This window comes from Trachurus japonicus, chromosome 1, assembly GCF_045865225.1.
Source record: "Trachurus japonicus isolate A0001 chromosome 1, Traja_1.0".
Classification (NCBI taxonomy): Eukaryota; Metazoa; Chordata; class Actinopteri; order Carangiformes; family Carangidae; genus Trachurus; species Trachurus japonicus.
The window spans coordinates 36,248,062-36,265,612 of record NC_140907.1 but is presented as its reverse complement, the minus strand read 5'-3'; the positions used below and the strand labels follow the sequence as shown (position 1 = coordinate 36,265,612).

At 41.2% G+C, this 17,551-nt stretch overlaps 1 protein-coding gene across 2 annotated transcripts; it reads right to left on the bottom strand.

The window, feature by feature from the left end:
- Nucleotides 1–660: 660 nt before the first annotated feature.
- Nucleotides 661–17,455, bottom strand: tbce (tubulin folding cofactor E). Of its 2 annotated transcripts, none has more exons than XM_085786751.1 (17): nt 17,371–17,455; nt 16,394–16,516; nt 15,426–15,510; nt 14,106–14,270; nt 12,622–12,707; nt 11,715–11,814; nt 11,306–11,408; nt 10,465–10,541; nt 10,244–10,336; nt 8,546–8,610; nt 7,558–7,622; nt 7,171–7,323; nt 5,100–5,238; nt 2,800–2,868; nt 2,600–2,659; nt 2,402–2,493; nt 661–852 (listed from the first exon to the last, which is right to left on the bottom strand). In XM_085786751.1, the coding sequence occupies exons 2-17, from the start codon at nt 16,506–16,508 to the stop codon at nt 757–759; spliced, it is 1,563 nt and encodes a 520-aa protein (XP_085642877.1). In that variant the 5' UTR covers nt 16,509–16,516; nt 17,371–17,455; the 3' UTR covers nt 661–756. The 2 variants fall into 2 exon arrangements, with proteins under 2 accessions (XP_085642877.1, XP_085642887.1); XM_085786761.1 differs by having other exon boundaries at nt 16,394–16,519; nt 17,371–17,447.
- Nucleotides 17,456–17,551: the final 96 nt, after the last annotated feature.

Here is a 17,551-nt window from a genome sequence, read left to right as displayed (position 1 = left end):
TCATTCAGAGCTTTTATTTGCAGAAAGGTGCAACTGGTCAAATTAACAAAAAAGATGCAAAGAAAACAAGTTCATATTTTTAACCAACATCATACGAATGTTTTCAATTTAATTAAGAAGAGTTCAGAAATCAACATTGGTGGAATAAACCCAACTTTTAATCGCAGCAGGGTTTTTGTTTTAATCCTTCTTTATAAATACAACTTGGTTGTACGTATATATTTATACATATATCTATCACTATATATCTATATATGTATGTTGTGTGTATAGAAGACAAAGTAAAAGTTCCACACAGTCGTAAGGCAGTCATGTCATTTTTAATACATACAATAATAATTAAAGACTAACAACAGTCTTTACTGAAGCCAGGATGTGTGTGTGTGTCCTTTCAAAGTAAAGTTAACTCAGGTGTGTGTGTGTGTGTGTGTGTGTGTGTGTGCTGCCCTCTGCTGGACTCAGAGTTCACCTGCAGCTTCAGAGAAAGTTCATATACTAATATTGATGATGATAGTTGGTCATGTGACCTTTGAACGTCTTTTGTTGACTTGATTTAAGCGTCGCCATGGTAACTGAGCGGACGGGTCCAATCTGAGTCCAGAGCAGCTTCAGTTTGTCTCCAGATCCGGTCCAGACCGGTCCAGACCGGACCCGGTCTGGACCGGTCTGGACCAGCGGACCAGGACCGGGTCAGGACTGGTTCTAGACCGGGTCAGGACCGGGTCAGGACCGGGTCAGGACCGGGTCAGGACCGGGTCAGGACCAGCGGACCAGGACCTGGTCTCCGTCGGCGATGGAGTAGAACTGCAGCGTCTTCAAGTCGCCGTCGATGTCGAACTCCGTCCCGACTTTCTGCTCAGAGAGGAAACAGGAAACTGGTAACGTGGTCGACTGGATTTTCAGAATAAAGTGTCACTTGTCTTGACTGAAGCAGCAGTTGGTTCTCAAACAACCTAAATTGAATCAAATTAAGACCACGGACGCCCAGTGGACAATGTTTTTGTATGTATGTTGAAATGAAAGGGCCAATATTTCCAGATTTCTGGAAATAACTGGTACAATTTCTCCAAAAATGTTAGGGGTTAATTATTTCCAGAATAAAAGTGGTGAAAAAAAATTGGTTTGTAAAAAGAGGTAAAATTAATGAGTGTTTTGTTCTCTTTGAAAATTTGAAATTTTACCACTTTTTTCTAGAACTTTTCTAGAAGTTTTTTGAAAATATTTTACCACTTTATTTATTTTTTTTGACATTTTACCACTTATTTCTAGAAAATTTCAATTTGTTTTCTTTCTAACCCTTTTTTGAGAATTTTTACCTCCCGGACCCTTTTTCTAGCAACGATTAGAAATTGTAGCAGTTATTTCCAGAGTTTTTTTTTTTTTTTTACCACTTTTTCTTTCTAATTTTTTTTTCTAGAACAAACAACTTGTTCTATACGGCTGCGGTCCGTTATATGTGTAATTATACACATTTAAAGTTTCCTCGGGGTCAGAACCGGCACCAGGATCCATTGTTTTCCAATTGTTCCAATTGCCTACGTGACTTCCTGTTAAGTGTTTTTAGGGGCCGTGTCCACCAGACGCGTTTTCAGCTCTGACAGCCTCTCAGCGCCGCTTTCCCAGCGCTTAGCGCTCTCTCTCTCCCTCGTCAGAACGCCGCTGTTGCTAGGTTACAAAACGAGTCCTCTGACACTTCCGTGTTCCGGCCTTGTTTAATGTAAACACTACAACGAGTGTCAGAAATACACAACAGCATTAGCAGCAGCTTTTGACATGGACCCTGAGGTCGGCCTACCTTCAATACAAGTGATGGTCTTGATATAAACCGAGCCACGTCTCCGGTTGTGTTGCTGTGGTAACGTAAGTCTCGCCCCTTCTTGATTCTGATTGGTCAGTGCGGGAAAAAGTGACATTGACGAGCGCGGTGCTGTTCTAAAAGTTGAACAGATTTCAACTCGAAGCGCTCTGAGCGCCGCGACAAAAAGAAGCAAGCGCCGAGGGCGTTTTACCGCCGAGGGCGCTGAGCGCTGTGAGCGCCGACTCAACAGGGTTTGAATGGAAAGTAGACGCCCAGAGGCTGAAAACACGTCTGGTGGACACGGCCCCTTATACTTGGAAGTAAATTTTTCCTCACAAAAACGGCTCCAAAAAGCCTCAATAGCAAATTTACAAATATAATTTTAAGAAAAACTACATTATTTATTTTTCTAAGCATTGGTTTCGGGGGGGTCTAACCTGCAATATGCTCTCTAAGTAGGCTAGTGGAAAATCCATTGAAATGATATTTTCCATTTAATTTTATGTAAATAAAATGTTATGATATTTATCAAACTGTTTATGTTAATTAATGAAAAAGCCGTGTGTGTCTGTCTGTGTGTGTGTGAGAGTGAGTGTGTGTTACCTGTGGTGTGGTGTATGTGAGCCTCAGATCTGCTGCAGGGACCTTCAGCAGCCGGTAGAGGAGACCCTTCACCTTCTGCACCAACATGGAGGCTGCAGGACCACGACCACGACCAGTTTCACTTTTAACTCACATTTATTTATTTATTTACTCACATCACTCGTTTGTGTCGTTGTTTTGTGTTTTGTGTTTTTTTACCTGGGAGTTTCTTCTCGATCGGCCGGCGCTCGGCGTCGTCAGGAAACACGAAGGTGATTTCTGAGAGAGGAGAGAGAGAGAGAGAGCAGGGAACATGACGTCATCTACCTGAGGCCAGCAGCCAATCAGAGAGCAGAACACATGACGTCACCAGCAGCCAATCAGAGAGCAGGACAGACAGCAGACAGGAAGTGACTCACTGAGCAGCTGGTTCTTCAGGGCGAACGGCTGCGGCTTCTTCAGCTCTCCTTCCTCTGGAGCGCCGTGCTCTGGAAACCAATCAATCAATCAATCAATCAATCAACCAATCAATCAATCAATCACAGATCAATACAGGGTCACTACACATTTGAAATTTCAAAATGTCATACTTTTTCCCGACTCTAATTTCCAGACTTCTCTGTAAAAAATTCAAATACTTTGTGACATTTGAGTAATTAGATGTGTATCATGTAAATCAATTATCTATTTTATTTTATTTTATTGATTTTCATTATTCTGAATTTTTATGCCATTAATGACACCAAATAATTTCCAGGAGATTGTAGCTATAGGTACAAAATAATTAACCCAAATAACTTCAGATAAGACCAAACCCAAAGTGTTAAGATTAATATATTTCCATATATATATTTGCTGGTTTTACTATTTATGTGAGAGAGAGTAAAATGAACATTTTTGTTTTATTCTATAAACTACTGACAAAATTTCTCCCAAATTTGAAATGAGAATAAAAATTATTGTCATTTAAGAGCGTTTATTTGCAGAAAATGACAAACTGGTCAAAATAACAGAAAAGATGCAAAGAAAACATGTTCATATTCATTTTTAAACAACACAACACTATTTTTTAAGAAGAGTTTAGAAATCAACATTGGTGGAATAACAATAGATTCCATCTTCATACTTTTACAGATCTGGAAATCTATAAAATCAAATTCCACACTTTAAATACTCGCGTAGGAGGGAACCCCGTCAATAACCCGTTCCTTGTCTGGTTCAGTGTAGTTTTTTTGAGACAAAAAAGTCCAAATTCTCTGATTTCAGCTTCTTAAATGTGAATATTTCTGGTTTCTTTGTTCCTTTATGACAATAAACTGAGTCTCTCTTTGGTTTGTGGACAAAACAAGACATTTGAGGACGTCGTCTGGTGGTTTGGGAAACACTGGTTGATGTTTTTAGACATTTTATTGACCAAACAACTGATCGATTAATCGTTTAAATCAATGGATTTCAAAGTTTGTTTGTTTTTTACCACTACTAATTTTTTTTTTTGAGAAAGTATTTATTTTTCACTTTATTTTATTTATTTTTTACATTTTACCACTTTTTCTAGATTTTTTTTTACTTTTTTTGGGAGAAATTTTACTACTTTTTTCTAGAAAATGTTTTTTGGCAGAGACATTTTACTATGGCGGAGTATTAGGGCCACATTGACAAATAAAAAAATCACAAACTTCGAGAATAGAGTCGTAAATTTACGACTTTATTCTCGTAAATTTACGACTTTATTCTCGAAGTCTGTGTTTTTTTTGTTTTTTTCTCTCAATGTGGCCCTAATACTCCGTCATATTTTACCACTTTTTCTAGAGATTTCTTTTTTTTTTTGGAGAAATTGTACCACTCTTTTTCCAGAAATTTCTATACAATATTTACAAAAAATCACGCCATTGGCCCTAATTTGAACGTATACATTGACTAAAAAAGTAACGTTCTTCAGTCTCAAATATCAAATATTTGTGTATTTCTGGTGTTTGCTCCAAAGTTTTGTCCAACGGGGTCCACTTTTTCTGGAACTTTTCTAGAAGTTTTTTTGAAAATATTTTACCACTTTATTTATTTTTTTGACATTTTACCACTTGTTTCTAGAGGGGGGTTAATCATTTCCAGAATAAAAGTGGTGAAAATTTCTCAAAAACAATTAAGAAAAGAGTGGTACCAAAAAAAAATTGGTTAGTAAAAAGTGGTCAAATTAATGAGTGTTTTGTTCTTTTTGAAAATTTGAAATTTTACCACTTTTTTCTAGAACTTTTCTAGAACTTTTTTGAAAATATTTTACCACTTTATTTATTTTTTTGACATTTTACCACTTGTTTCTAGAAAATTTCAATTTGTTTTCTTTCTTTTTTTGAGAATTTTTACCTCCCGGACCCTTTTTCTAGAAATGATTAGAAATTGTAGCAGTTATTTCCAGAGTTTTTTTTTGTTTGTTTTTTTACCACTTTTTCTTTTCTTTTTGAGAATTTTTTTTTCTAGAAAAAACAACTTGTATGTATATGTGTAATTATACGCATTTGAAGTTTCCTCAGGGTCAGAACGGGGGTCCGTCGTCTATTTTGTGTCAATTTCGGGTCCTTGATGTGAAACAGTTTGAGAACAACCGGTTTAAATAGTCGACATATTAATTAATCGATGAGGAAAATACTCGTTAGTTGCAGCCGTACAGATCAATAACTGGTTCTGATCCGGTCTGATCCGGTTTGATCCGGTTCTGACTTACTGTCGATGAGGCTCTGGTACCGCGGGTGCAGCTGTGTGAACTGATCGCCGGTCTGAGTCCGGCCGCCGGCCTTCAGCCACTCCTCTCCAAACATCTTGATGTAGTCGAGCTCCGCCCCCTTCCTGTCGTCGGGATGGACCTGACGGAAACCATGGTAACGGGTGGGTCAGTCAGAGCACACACACACACACACACACACACAGAAACACACACACACACACACACACACACACACACACACACACACTAGAGGATGACATTTGTCGGGAATTCCCGCGGGATGGGAGTCAAAATTTTACTGATCCCGTGATTGGGACGAGACGGGAATAAAAATCAACGGGAGCGGGCAGGAGCGGGAACGCCATTGATAAATGATGATTTTCAGCCGTGTTAAACAACCAAAAGGTCAGATGCGTCCATGTTTGTAGTCGTCTTTCAGTGGCACTTTTCTCTTCTCTCTTCTACTCTTTCACTTAGCAGCCTTGGTGATTTTGGGCGCCGCCTTGATTAAAAAGCAGATGTAGCGTCTTTTGCGAGCATTACTTTCAATATAGACGCGCGTCATGTGCGCTCACAACCCAAAGCGACGCTGTGGCGACGCGCATTCGGTGGGTGGGCTTGTTTTTTCGTGCACATCCGACCTGCTTCTCCTCCGGTGTCCGGTCTCAGGTTGTGTCTCTCTAGTTACTCTCACAACCGACCCGGTGTCTAAGCACGGCGACCAAGCATTGATAAATACAGCACCGTGTCCTCCCGTGTTTCAGCTGGGTCGATACCGCGGAGCTATTAAAAAAAAAAAAAAAGAAAAAGCGCTGGTCGCCGTGGAGCTGAGAACAGCGGAGTTTTCTCTCCTAAAGCTGACATGTGGTCGGGTCACAGTCTCACAGTCTCGCCCTTAATTAATATTTCTTCAACCTTAAAGGGATAGTTCAACATTTTGGCAAATTGTCCCATTGCCATAATCCCTATAGTCATAGCAGTAGGTTCGTTACCTTTAATTGTCGGTGCAAGCTGTTTTTAGAACGGTGGAGCAGAGCCGTGAGCTGCTCAGAGCTACACTACGGAGGCTAAAGGAATTTCTTGGTTTCCCTCATCAAACTCATCAAATACACAATCCCAAAACTCCAAAACGCTTTCGTGGACAAGTTGTGACCTGCACATTCACCACGCTATGAGATAATGATGGAACGTTACGAAACGGAGCCGTTTTCGAGGTAAATACAGTCTGCTTGCTGAAAAACTGTCCCTGAACGCAACGCGCATCAGCGGTTTTGCATGAAAACAACTCTGTCTGGTAACGTTGTGTTATTATCTCAGCGTGGTGAATGTGCAGGTCACAACTTGTCCACGACAGCCTTTTGGAGTTGTTGGGTTGTGTATTTGATGAGTTTGAAGAGGAAAACCAAGAAATTCTCTTAGCCTCCATAGCGTAGCCCTGAGCAGCTCGCCGCTCCGCTCCTCCGTTCTAAAAATAGCTTGCACCGACAATTAAAGGTAACGAACCTACTGCTGCTATGACTATAGGGATTATGGGAATGGGCCAATTTGCCAAAATGTTGAACTATCCCTTTAAAGCTCTCTGTCTGTCCACCTAGCTACTGTCCTGACTGTCCCTGAACATCACACAGGGACATGGAGCTGCTTGTGTGACTGGATACTGAGTTGTAATGTTTACATCAGGCTGAGTTCAACAAATCAGTTTATACTACTGTAATTTAAGTAGTTAAATAATAAGATATAATTCATATCAGAGTTAATATCATATAATATTGATGCTCATCAATTGACCCCCCACCCCCCCCACCCTGTGCGCACGGGCCTTTGCCACCTTGGTCGCAAAAAAACCCAGGGAAAACCCTGACAACAATGGAGGGAGGTGGAGGAGATGAAGCCGTTAAGTGTGAGCTACAGAATAAAGTCAGGAATAATGAATAAAAAATAAAAACGGGAGTGGGATGGGAGTGGGAGTAATTTTGAGTGGGAGTGGGATGGGAGTGGGAGTCATTCTACGGGAGTGGGACGACACGGGAGTGAAAATCCACTCCCGTGTCGTGCTCTAACACACACACACCTGGCAGCCGTTGAGCAGAGCCACTCGACCCAGTTTGGCGATCAGGACCTGATTGGCCGTCTTGGGGTTCCCGTCGCTGCTCGAGAGGCGGTTGCCACGACAACTGAACTGGACCAGACGGGCGAGTTTGGCTAGCTCGTCCACCACACACCACTGAGAGAGAGAAGAGAGAAGGAGGCTTTTATTTTGAAAGGACGTTGTACAGAGGAAGTTCTGAATCTATCTGAGATAACAGCCCCACACACACACACACACACACACACACACACACACACACACACACACACACACACACACACACACACACACACACACACACACACACACACACACACACACACACACACACACACACACACACACACACACACACACACACACACACACCTCTGTGATGTTGTTCTGGTCCAGATTCAGTTTCTCCAGAGCTGCAAACCTCTCCGTCTGAGTTCCTGCAGAGAAGAAGAAGTCTGATCAGTGTGTGTGTGTGTGTCTGTGTGTGTGTGTGTGTGTGTGTACTGCAAAAACTCAAAATCTTACCAAGAATATTTGTCTTATTTCTAGTCAAAACAAATCTCATTATACTTAAAATAAGACTCATCACATTAAAAAGTAGCTTGTTTTTAGACACTTTTTACTTCTTTCAAGCAGATTTTCACTTTAAATAAGTAGAAAAATCTGACAGTGGAGCAAGTTTTTCTTTCTTATTACAAGCACAAGACAACTTCCTTTCACTGGCAGATTTTTCTACTTATTTCAAGTGAAGATTTGTTTGAAACAAGTGAAAATGATGTAAAAACAAGTTAATTTTTAGGTGATGAGTCTTATTTTAAGATAAAAGAGTTTAGTTTTGACAAGAAAGAAGACAAATATTCTTGGAAAGATTTTGAGTTTTTGCAGTGTGTGTGTGTATCTGCAGTTTATGAATCAATAATTTCAATAATTAAACTTTCAGTCCCTCCAGGAATTTGCGATGTCGCGATCGCAACAATTAACGCAAATTCAACCAATCCCCGTGAATTTTATGTGATGAACTGTTTTATTGGCATTTTAAAACAGTTGTTTAACCGCCATTTTTAAAGAAACATTTTAATTAAAAGTAAAACAACTTTCAACTCTATGTAATTGTCGTGGGACAAGTGGGAAATTGCTGGTATAACAGGACCTCACATTATTTTGTGACATTTCAAAATGTTCAATTTTCCTTTGATATTTAATTATTCAGAACCAAAATGCAACTTTTTTTTTTGCAACTTTTGTTGTCTCCCGCAATTTAATCGCAACAAAAGCGCAACTTTTTTCAAAATGTGGCCGTGAAATCCTGGAGGGACTGGTATGTTGAACGTTATGAGTTTCATTGTGTCTGAACTTTCACCTGGAGCCGCGTCGTCGAAGCGAATCATCGACAGACCGGTGTTGGAGAGGTTGAGCTGCTCCAACCTGACACACACACACACACACACACACACACACACACACACACACACACACACACACACACATATAGATTATATATATACATTTTTTTAAGTAATACAAATTAATTTCATATCAATGGAACATGTCTAAATGTAAATGAATCATATAAACTGTAAATAATTAAAACGTTTTGGTCTGTTTCTGTCACTTCCCTTTAGGCTCTTTCACAATAAAAGCCCGGCAGACAGACAGGCAGACAGGTGAATGTTAGGCCCTTTCACAATAAAAGCCCGGCAGGCAGGCAGACAGACAGGTGAATGTTAGGCCCTTTCACAATAAAAGCCCAGCAGACAGACAGGTGAGTTTTAGGCCCTTTCACAATAAAAGCCTGGCAGACAGGCAGACGGACAGGTGAGTGTTAGGCCCTTTCACAATAAAAGCCCGGCCGACAGACAGACAGGTGAATGTTAGGCCCTTTCACAATAAAAGCCCGGCAGACAGGCAGGTGAGTTTTAGGCCCTTTCACAATAAAAGCCTGGCAGACAGGCAGACGGACAGGTGAGTGTTAGGCCCTTTCACAATAAAAGCCCGGCCGACAGACAGACAGGTGAATGTTAGGCCCTTTCACAATAAAAGCCCGGCAGACAGGCAGGTGAGTGTTAGGCTCTTTCACAATAAAAGCCTGGCAGGCAGACAGACAGGTGAGTGTTAGGCCCTTTCACAATAAAAGCCCGGCAGGCAGGCAGACAGGTGAGTGTTAGGCCCTTTCACAATAAAAGCCCGGCAGGCAGACAGACAGACAGGTGAGTGTCAGGCTCTTTCACAATAAAAGCCCGGCAGGCAGGCAGACAGGTGAGTGTTAGGCCCTTTCACAATAAAAGCCCGGCAGGCAGGCAGACAGACAGACAGGTGAGTGTTAGGCCCTTTCACAATAAAAGCCCGGCAGGCAGACAGACAGACAGGTGAGTGTTAGGCCCTTTCACAATAAAAGCCCGGCAGGCAGGCAGACAGACAGACAGACAGGTGAGTGTTAGGCCCTTTCACAATAAAAGCCCAGCAGACAGACAGATGAGTTTTAGGTCCTTTCACAATAAAAGCCTGGCAGACAGGCAGACGGACAGGTGAGTGTTAGGCCCTTTCACAATAAAAGCCCGGCAGGCAGGCAGACAGACAGACAGACAGGTGAGTGTTAGGCCCTTTCACAATAAAAGCCCAGCAGACAGACAGGTGAGTTTTAGGCCCTTTCACAATAAAAGCCTGGCAGACAGGCAGACGGACAGGTGAGTGTTAGGCCCTTTCACAATAAAAGCCCGGCAGACAGGCAGGTGAGTGTTAGGCCCTTTCACAATAAAAGCCCGGCAGGCAGACAGACAGACAGGTGAGTGTCAGGCTCTTTCACAATAAAAGCCCGGCAGGCAGGCAGACAGACAGACAGGTGAGTGTTAGGCCCTTTCACAATAAAAGCCCGGCAGGCAGACAGACAGACAGGTGAGTGTCAGGCTCTTTCACAATAAAAGCCCGGCAGGCAGGCAGACAGACAGACAGGTGAGTGTTAGGCCCTTTCACAATAAAAGCCCGGCCGACAGACAGACAGGTGAGTGTTAGGCCCTTTCACAATAAAAGCCCGGCCGACAGACAGACAGGTGAGTGTTACCTGGGCAGGTGAGACAGGCTGAGCAGCGAGTCCTGGTCCAACGGGTTGGACGACAAACTGAGACTCTTCAGGTTCTGGAGCACCGAGTCCGGTCTGGGGAGGAGAGGGTTAAACATGATGATGTCAGCCAGACAGACACACTGAGACACACACACACACACACACACACACACACAGACACACACACACACACACACACACACACACACTGACACACTCACCTGAGCAGCTGTGTGATGTTGTTCTCCTCCACACTCAGATCTTCCAGCTGTGGCCACATGGCGGCGCAGTGCAGCACCTGGTCACACCATCAATATGATCAATACATCATTACTCCTCTTAAAAATAGGCCAATCATGTTACAGTAATTAGTTAGATTACTAGTTACATTAGGCTACTAGTTACTCCATCCCTTAAAAATAAAGAAATAGGCAAAAAAAAATAAAAAGACTGTCGGCAGTGTGTCGTTACGTGTCGTAAAATGGGAAAATGATTGCAGTTTCTCCCTCCACTCTTTCTTTGCTCTTCACTTCTAATGTTAGATTTTGTGTTGACCTTCCTTTTCTCTAACTCAAAAATGAAATAAAGGAAAGGAACCGTTGTGCATTACAGGGTTCCTACACATTTTACATTTCCAAATTCCATACTAATCCAGACCCTAATTTCCAGATTTCTCGGTAAAAACATTCAAACAATTTGATACATTTGAGTATTTAGATGTGTATCATGTAAATAAATCATCCAATTAATCGTTTGTTTTCATTATTCTGAATTTGTATGACGTTATGTCACCAAATAATTTCCAGGAGATTGTAGCTAGGTACGACCGAGTATTAGGGCCACATTGAGACAAATAAAAACAACACAGACTTCGAGAATAAAGTTGTAAATTTACGCCTTTATTCTCGAAGTCTGTGTTGTTTTTTTTGTCGCAACAAAATGAAATGAAATTTGTGGAAACGATGACGTGTTCACAGAGATTCTTTTTCAACACGAACAAAGAAAACATCATTTTAGGGGAAGCTCTGTTTTCTGTGTGTGTGTGTGTGTGTGTGTGTGTACCTGAGTCCAGCTGAGCTCACAGCCGTTCAGCACCAGGACCTTCAGGTTGGAGAACGCCCGGCAGTGAGACGAGGGGTCAGAGGTCAAAGCCAGTCTGTTGTTGCTAGGAAACCAAAACGAGAGGAGAGGGGACGAAAACACTGAAACGTGTGTGAACGTACATACACACTGAAAACACACACACACACACACACACACACACACTGACAAGTACTAGTGATAACGACGACACCGTAAAGTCTCTTTCAGCTTCACTACTTCCTGTTTTGACTTTCACAATAAAATCAAGCTGATTAAGATCAACATGGATTTATTTATAATTAAACGTTTTAAAGGGACAACCAGGAGTTTTGGAAAGCAAAGTGTTTTCACTACATTTCCCATGAGCCTCAGGCCCCCCCCCCCCTACCTGAGCTGCAGCCCCTCCAGCTCGTCCAGCTGCTCCGTGATGGACGACACGTCTTCCCAGCAGGAGACCAGAGACCAGCTGAGGTCCAGCCACCGCACGTCTGAGACACAGCGCTAAGGACTGATACTACTACTGATACTACTAGTACTACTAGTACTGATACTAGTACTAATACTCACACTAATAGCAATAGTATAGACCGAATCTCCTTGTTGTTTACATTCTACTTCCGGGTAGAAAACCAGCACGTAATTTGAGTGAGATCAATAGTAACGAACGAGAGTTTAGCTATATATCATATTTTTCACGCCCTATCACCGTTTAGACAAATCTGAAATGATTGAAGAAACATTACTATTTCTGTGTGTGTGTTTTGTGTTGCTGTGTGTTGTATTTATTCAGTTTGGGGGAATCACAGTGTCTAGAAAGCATCAGTGGCTCAGCTGACAGGGACAGCGACACGACATGAAACTACTCCAGTTAGCTCAGTCATGTTGGAACTCAGATATCCGCTGGAGAAAATATTTTTTCATGGAGCGTTTATTGAGTCACTGAGTTATTAAAGTTAAACAGGTAGCTAACGGTTAGCCCGGCTAATCTATGATAACCATGACTAATTACAAAAATGTGCACACAGAAATAGTAATGTTTGTCCAATCATTGGTTTTATAGACTTTACAAACATCAGATTAGTCTAAACGGTGATATAGTGATGTGAAAAATTAGATAAATATAGCGAAACTCTCGTCCGTCACTATTGTTGTCATGCTGGTTTTCTACCAGGAAGTAGTTGTAAACAACAAGGAGATTCGTCCAATGGGCAGCAGCGTCAGAGGCAGAGGCATCTACGTTTATATATCTATGGGTTTCACCCAGATGACATCACCCGGTGACATCAGAAGGATACTGGGCGTGGTCGTCCTGACGGCCCCGGCGGCCCCCGGCCCGTTGACGTCACGGCGAGTCAGGATGACGGAGGGGAGAGTCTCCAGGCTGCAGACACACACACACAGAGGAGACAGAGCTCTGATGAACCACGCTGCATCGGAGCCCCTGAACGCACCACGCCGCTCCGCTCCACGCCGTATCGTATTTACGTATTTACATTAATTATACAAAATAGTGTCCAAGCTATAGCTCAAAGCCAGCATGAGTCAGCACCTTAAAATCTATAAATTATACTTATTAAACTGTTTTTTTTCCATAAAAATATTTCATTATAGCGCAAATCAAAGTAACACCAATGACACAAAAAAAAAACCACGTTGAAAAATGACATTTTAATTGGAAATATCTTACTTTTTACTCATGAAAGAGACACTCACAATGTATTGTCTTAAATGGCTCTTTTTCTTCTTCCTCTTTCTGACCTCTTACATATTCTTAACCTTTCAAAATAATGGTCTGTGATACCAGTAACACCAATGACACCAAATTGAAGGACAGATATTCTTTAAAAAATATTTTTATTATTAAATAGCCAATTTAGATTTAATTTTATTCATATATTAAGCCCAGTGTTTGCCCATTATTGACCTTTTTTTTTTTTTTTTTTTTTAAACAAAAAGGAGGAAATATTTTTACACTGTCCAATAGCGTTGAACCATGGCAGTGGGACAAGTGTTTTTTTTTTTTTAGATACAAAGGAAATTAAAACTGAAAAAATAAAATAAAACAGTAAATATATAAACTGAAATTATCATCATCATTTAAAACGGTTTTAAATTACATAATTTTGGTTTAATGTGGATGATCTTTTTTTAATTTTCAAGCATTTGTGTGTCTGGAAAGTGCAGGGACATGTTTTTCACCGTATTTTGATTAGGGATGGGCAAAAATATCGATATGGCAATATCGATATATATTATCAATATTGATGAAATATATATATTTATGAAAAAAAAAATGTTTGAAAAAAAAAAAAATTAAAAAAACCCGATATTTAAATATTGAATATCGATATCGTATCGCGATATAAAGTATCGCGATACGATACGATATGTTTTTTTTTTCAAATTTTTATTTTTTATTTTCAAAGATTTTTTTTTTTTTTTAAATAATAAATCATGTTTCAGACGTAAATCCAGTACGACTTCCGCACCTCTGCTCCGCGAGGTGTCACTGTATTGCTACCTCAGACAGTGTGTTGTACATGCAAATATGTTGTTGTAACTTGCACTTGTATAAAATGGCATGGATAATTTGAATTACATTGTTTTGACTCAGTTTGTCCCATTAATTATCACTTATCATCTGATGTACATACAACTCAGATTTTAAGATGCATAAATAATGCCGTTTACATTTTTCAGTGAACTATGTAGAATATCGTAGAATATCGCAATATATCGCAACATTTAATACCCACCCCTAATTTTGATAATGACCCACCTGCGCTCCTTGATGCGTCCCCACTCCAGCTTCCTGTCGGAGATGTTGATCTCTTCGCCCCTCACCTGCTCCGAGTCGATCTCGTACGCCTCCGTCACCGCCGTCACGTAGTCGACCCCGAAGCTGACCTTCGCCGGCCGCAGGAAGGAGCCGCCGGAGGAGTGGCTGACCGGAGAGGAGACAGAAACTAATGTTAAAGCTACAGCCTCATGTCTTAAAGGGATAGTTCAACATTTTGGGCAAATTGGCCCATTGCCATAATCCCTATAGTCATAACAGTAGGTTCGTTACCTTTAATTGTCGGTGCAAGCTATTTTTTAGAACGGCGGAGCAGAGCCATGAGCTGCTCAGAGCTACACTACGGATGGAGGCTCATTATGGGATTTCTTGGTTTCCCTCATCAAACTCATCAAATACACAATCCAACAACTCCACAACGCTCTGGTGGACAAGTTGTGAGCTGTGTCAAGTTGTTTTAGAGGGAAATACAGAGACTGTTGATGAAAAACTGTCCCTGAAGGCAACGCGCATCAGCGGTTTTGCATGAATTTCCCTCTAAAACAACTCTGTGTGGTAACGTTGTGTTATTATCTCATAGCGTGGTGAATGTGCAGGTCACAACTTGTCCACCAGAGTGTTGTGGAGTTGTTGGATTGTGTATTTGATGAGTTTGATGAGGGAAACCATGAAATCCCATGAGCCTCCGTAGCGTAGCTCTGAGCAGCTCACGGCTCTGCTCCGCCGTTCTAAAAACAGCTTGCACCGACAATTTGACAAAATGTTGAACTATCCCTTTAAGTCTAATGTCTGTGTGTTGTCTTTGTTAATCGTAGTCTACGTCGGCTTTCATGTGACTGTTTTTGTAACAATGTACCTTGTAGCGCCACATGAGGTAATAACGCTGCATTTTGTAATACATTTCTTGAACGCAACATGTGATAAACTTTGCCTCATTTTGTAATAAGTTGTTACATAATGGAACCGAATTTTTGCACTTTTTTATGAAACAAATGTAATAATTCAATGCACCATGCATCATAACATGAGGTGAAAATGTATTTCAAAATAAAGTGAGTAATACTTTTACCCCTGACCCTGAATATTCTGTAATAAATTTAAAACGTGATGTGTTTAAATTCTGGTTCCAGTTCATCCTGGGTGTCAGTGAACGCCTCACGTCATTCAGATAGCTGGTCCAATTGACGACTGAACTCTGAGGAATCAAACTGGTTTTTAAACTTTATTGACACCACGCTACGTTACGTTACGTTAGGTGACATCACCACCACAGTCACGTGACGTTCAGGAGACGATCAACACCTGCAGCTGAAGTAGTGGACTCCATCATGGCTGCCGTCGTGTTTCCCTCTGGTCGGGTCGTCCCACTCCACGCCGAGCCACAGCCCTGAACACACACACACACACACACACAGTTTTTTTTATTATTAATTTGCAAAATATTTTAGTCACACAAGCAAAATAACCAACAACAAACAAAACTTATTAAAGCAGAAGTAAGCTGAATGTTTGTGTTAATATAAGTCTTAAATAGTTCTATCTTCCGACAGCAATCACTTATAGTGTTTGGTCTGAAACACGGGTCTGTCAGTCACTCTGCTCTGCTCTGAGCCGAGGAGAAAACTTTCCTTGTATCCTACAACCTTTATCCAATGAGGAGAGAGAACGGCATGCAGGGGCAGTCCTCTCTGTGTGTGCAGCCAAGGGATGCGCGTGAATGTGGTGACGTAGGGACGAGGGCAGGGACTGCTAACTCCATCGGCTGACAGGAAGTTAGCCAAAACCACCGGATCGCTTACTTCTGCTTTAAGTATGAGGTTGTTGTTCTCACACCACCTCACTAGCTCCTCTACTTCACTGTGATAAATGGTTTCGATGTTGTCGGTGATAAGACCTACCACAGATGTGTTATCTGACATAATGACTTGAGCATCTTCCTCCTCTGGACTGGTCAGGGCCGTTGTATAGGGGAGAAAGGTGATGATAATTCTAGGGGCCCAGCGCCCAGTAGGGCTCTCAAAAAACCCCAGTAGTCTAATCTTTGTATGACTTAATTATTCTGCTTAGACCCTGACTAATACTCATAGTAATGCTGCATTACCATCAAAACAAAGTAGGCTAAATAAAAAATGATAATAAATACGTAGTCTAAGAAAAAAAGTAAAAGAAAGATCAGGGGCCCACTTTAGTATTCTTTCAGGGGCCCCAGAACTCCTAGCAACGGCCCTGTCCACTGTGTATCTGTTAACCAGAACCGGTCCGGTCCTCACCTGCTGTGGGCGGCACCGGCCCCACGTACCGGACCGTGGCTCGCTCACCGCCGCAGGAAACCCGCCGGCCCACCGCGTTGTCCGGCAGCTCCAGCTCGGGCTGACCCACAACCATGGAGGAACCTGCTGCACCGGGACCAGCTGCATTATTATGATACTTTTTACATGTAACGTTTTTTTATTCATTTATTTTTTTCCTCACAATTTTTATTTGTAAACATGAGGTTCAACAAACACACGACAGAAATTCATGTAACACTGAACAGACCAGAGGAAGCTGCTGCAGTTCACTACCGGTCCTTTCAAGAGTCAAATTAAGTACATCGTTTTCAACAGGTTTTGATTTGTGAATATGAAACTTTCCAAGAATAATTATTAGTTGTATTATGTAGTAGGCAGTGTTGCACTCCATGCCACCGAAAACAAAATACAGCATTACATCAAACACAGTAAATTGTAATGTATAGTTAATACTAATTTTTCCATTTACAAAGTCTTGCATATCACTCAAAAACTTTGAGTAATGACGATGATAAAACTGATGAAATATTGTTCAACATTACAGAAAGTACAAGAATAATCTATGTTTAACTTAAATCTCTCCAAGATCTCCTTATCACTGTAACACTTTGTAGGAAACTTCTTTCAACTTATTAACTTACCAATGCAATATATTTATTTAAAACACTACAGGCTTTTTTCCACTGTAAATTGCTGATGACAGACGGTTCAATGTGTTTCTAATGTGTCTGTTACTGCAGCTTTATCTTGAATGTTGATATCTCCAATAAAAAACTGCCTAAAGAACAAAATGAATTGGTTTCAGCTATGTTACCAGACATGTAACGTTATTGATCTCATTGGAAAACGACGTCAGATGGATTTATTCAGATATTTGTCATCGATATTTACTGGAACTGCTGTAAACACATTTAAAACACAGTTAATTAATGTTTTAAAGAGGATTTACAGCTTACCTGTGACGTTAAAAGACGTTGATGCTGCTGGAGCCTGTGTTAGCTGCGGAGCTAAACTCACAAACCAAAACAAACTGGGGCTGGCCGGAAGTGACGCGATTCATCGACGCACCCACTTCCGGTGATTAAACCCGATTAAAAACACTCAAAGTAAACATGTTTATTTTATTCTCTTAGAATC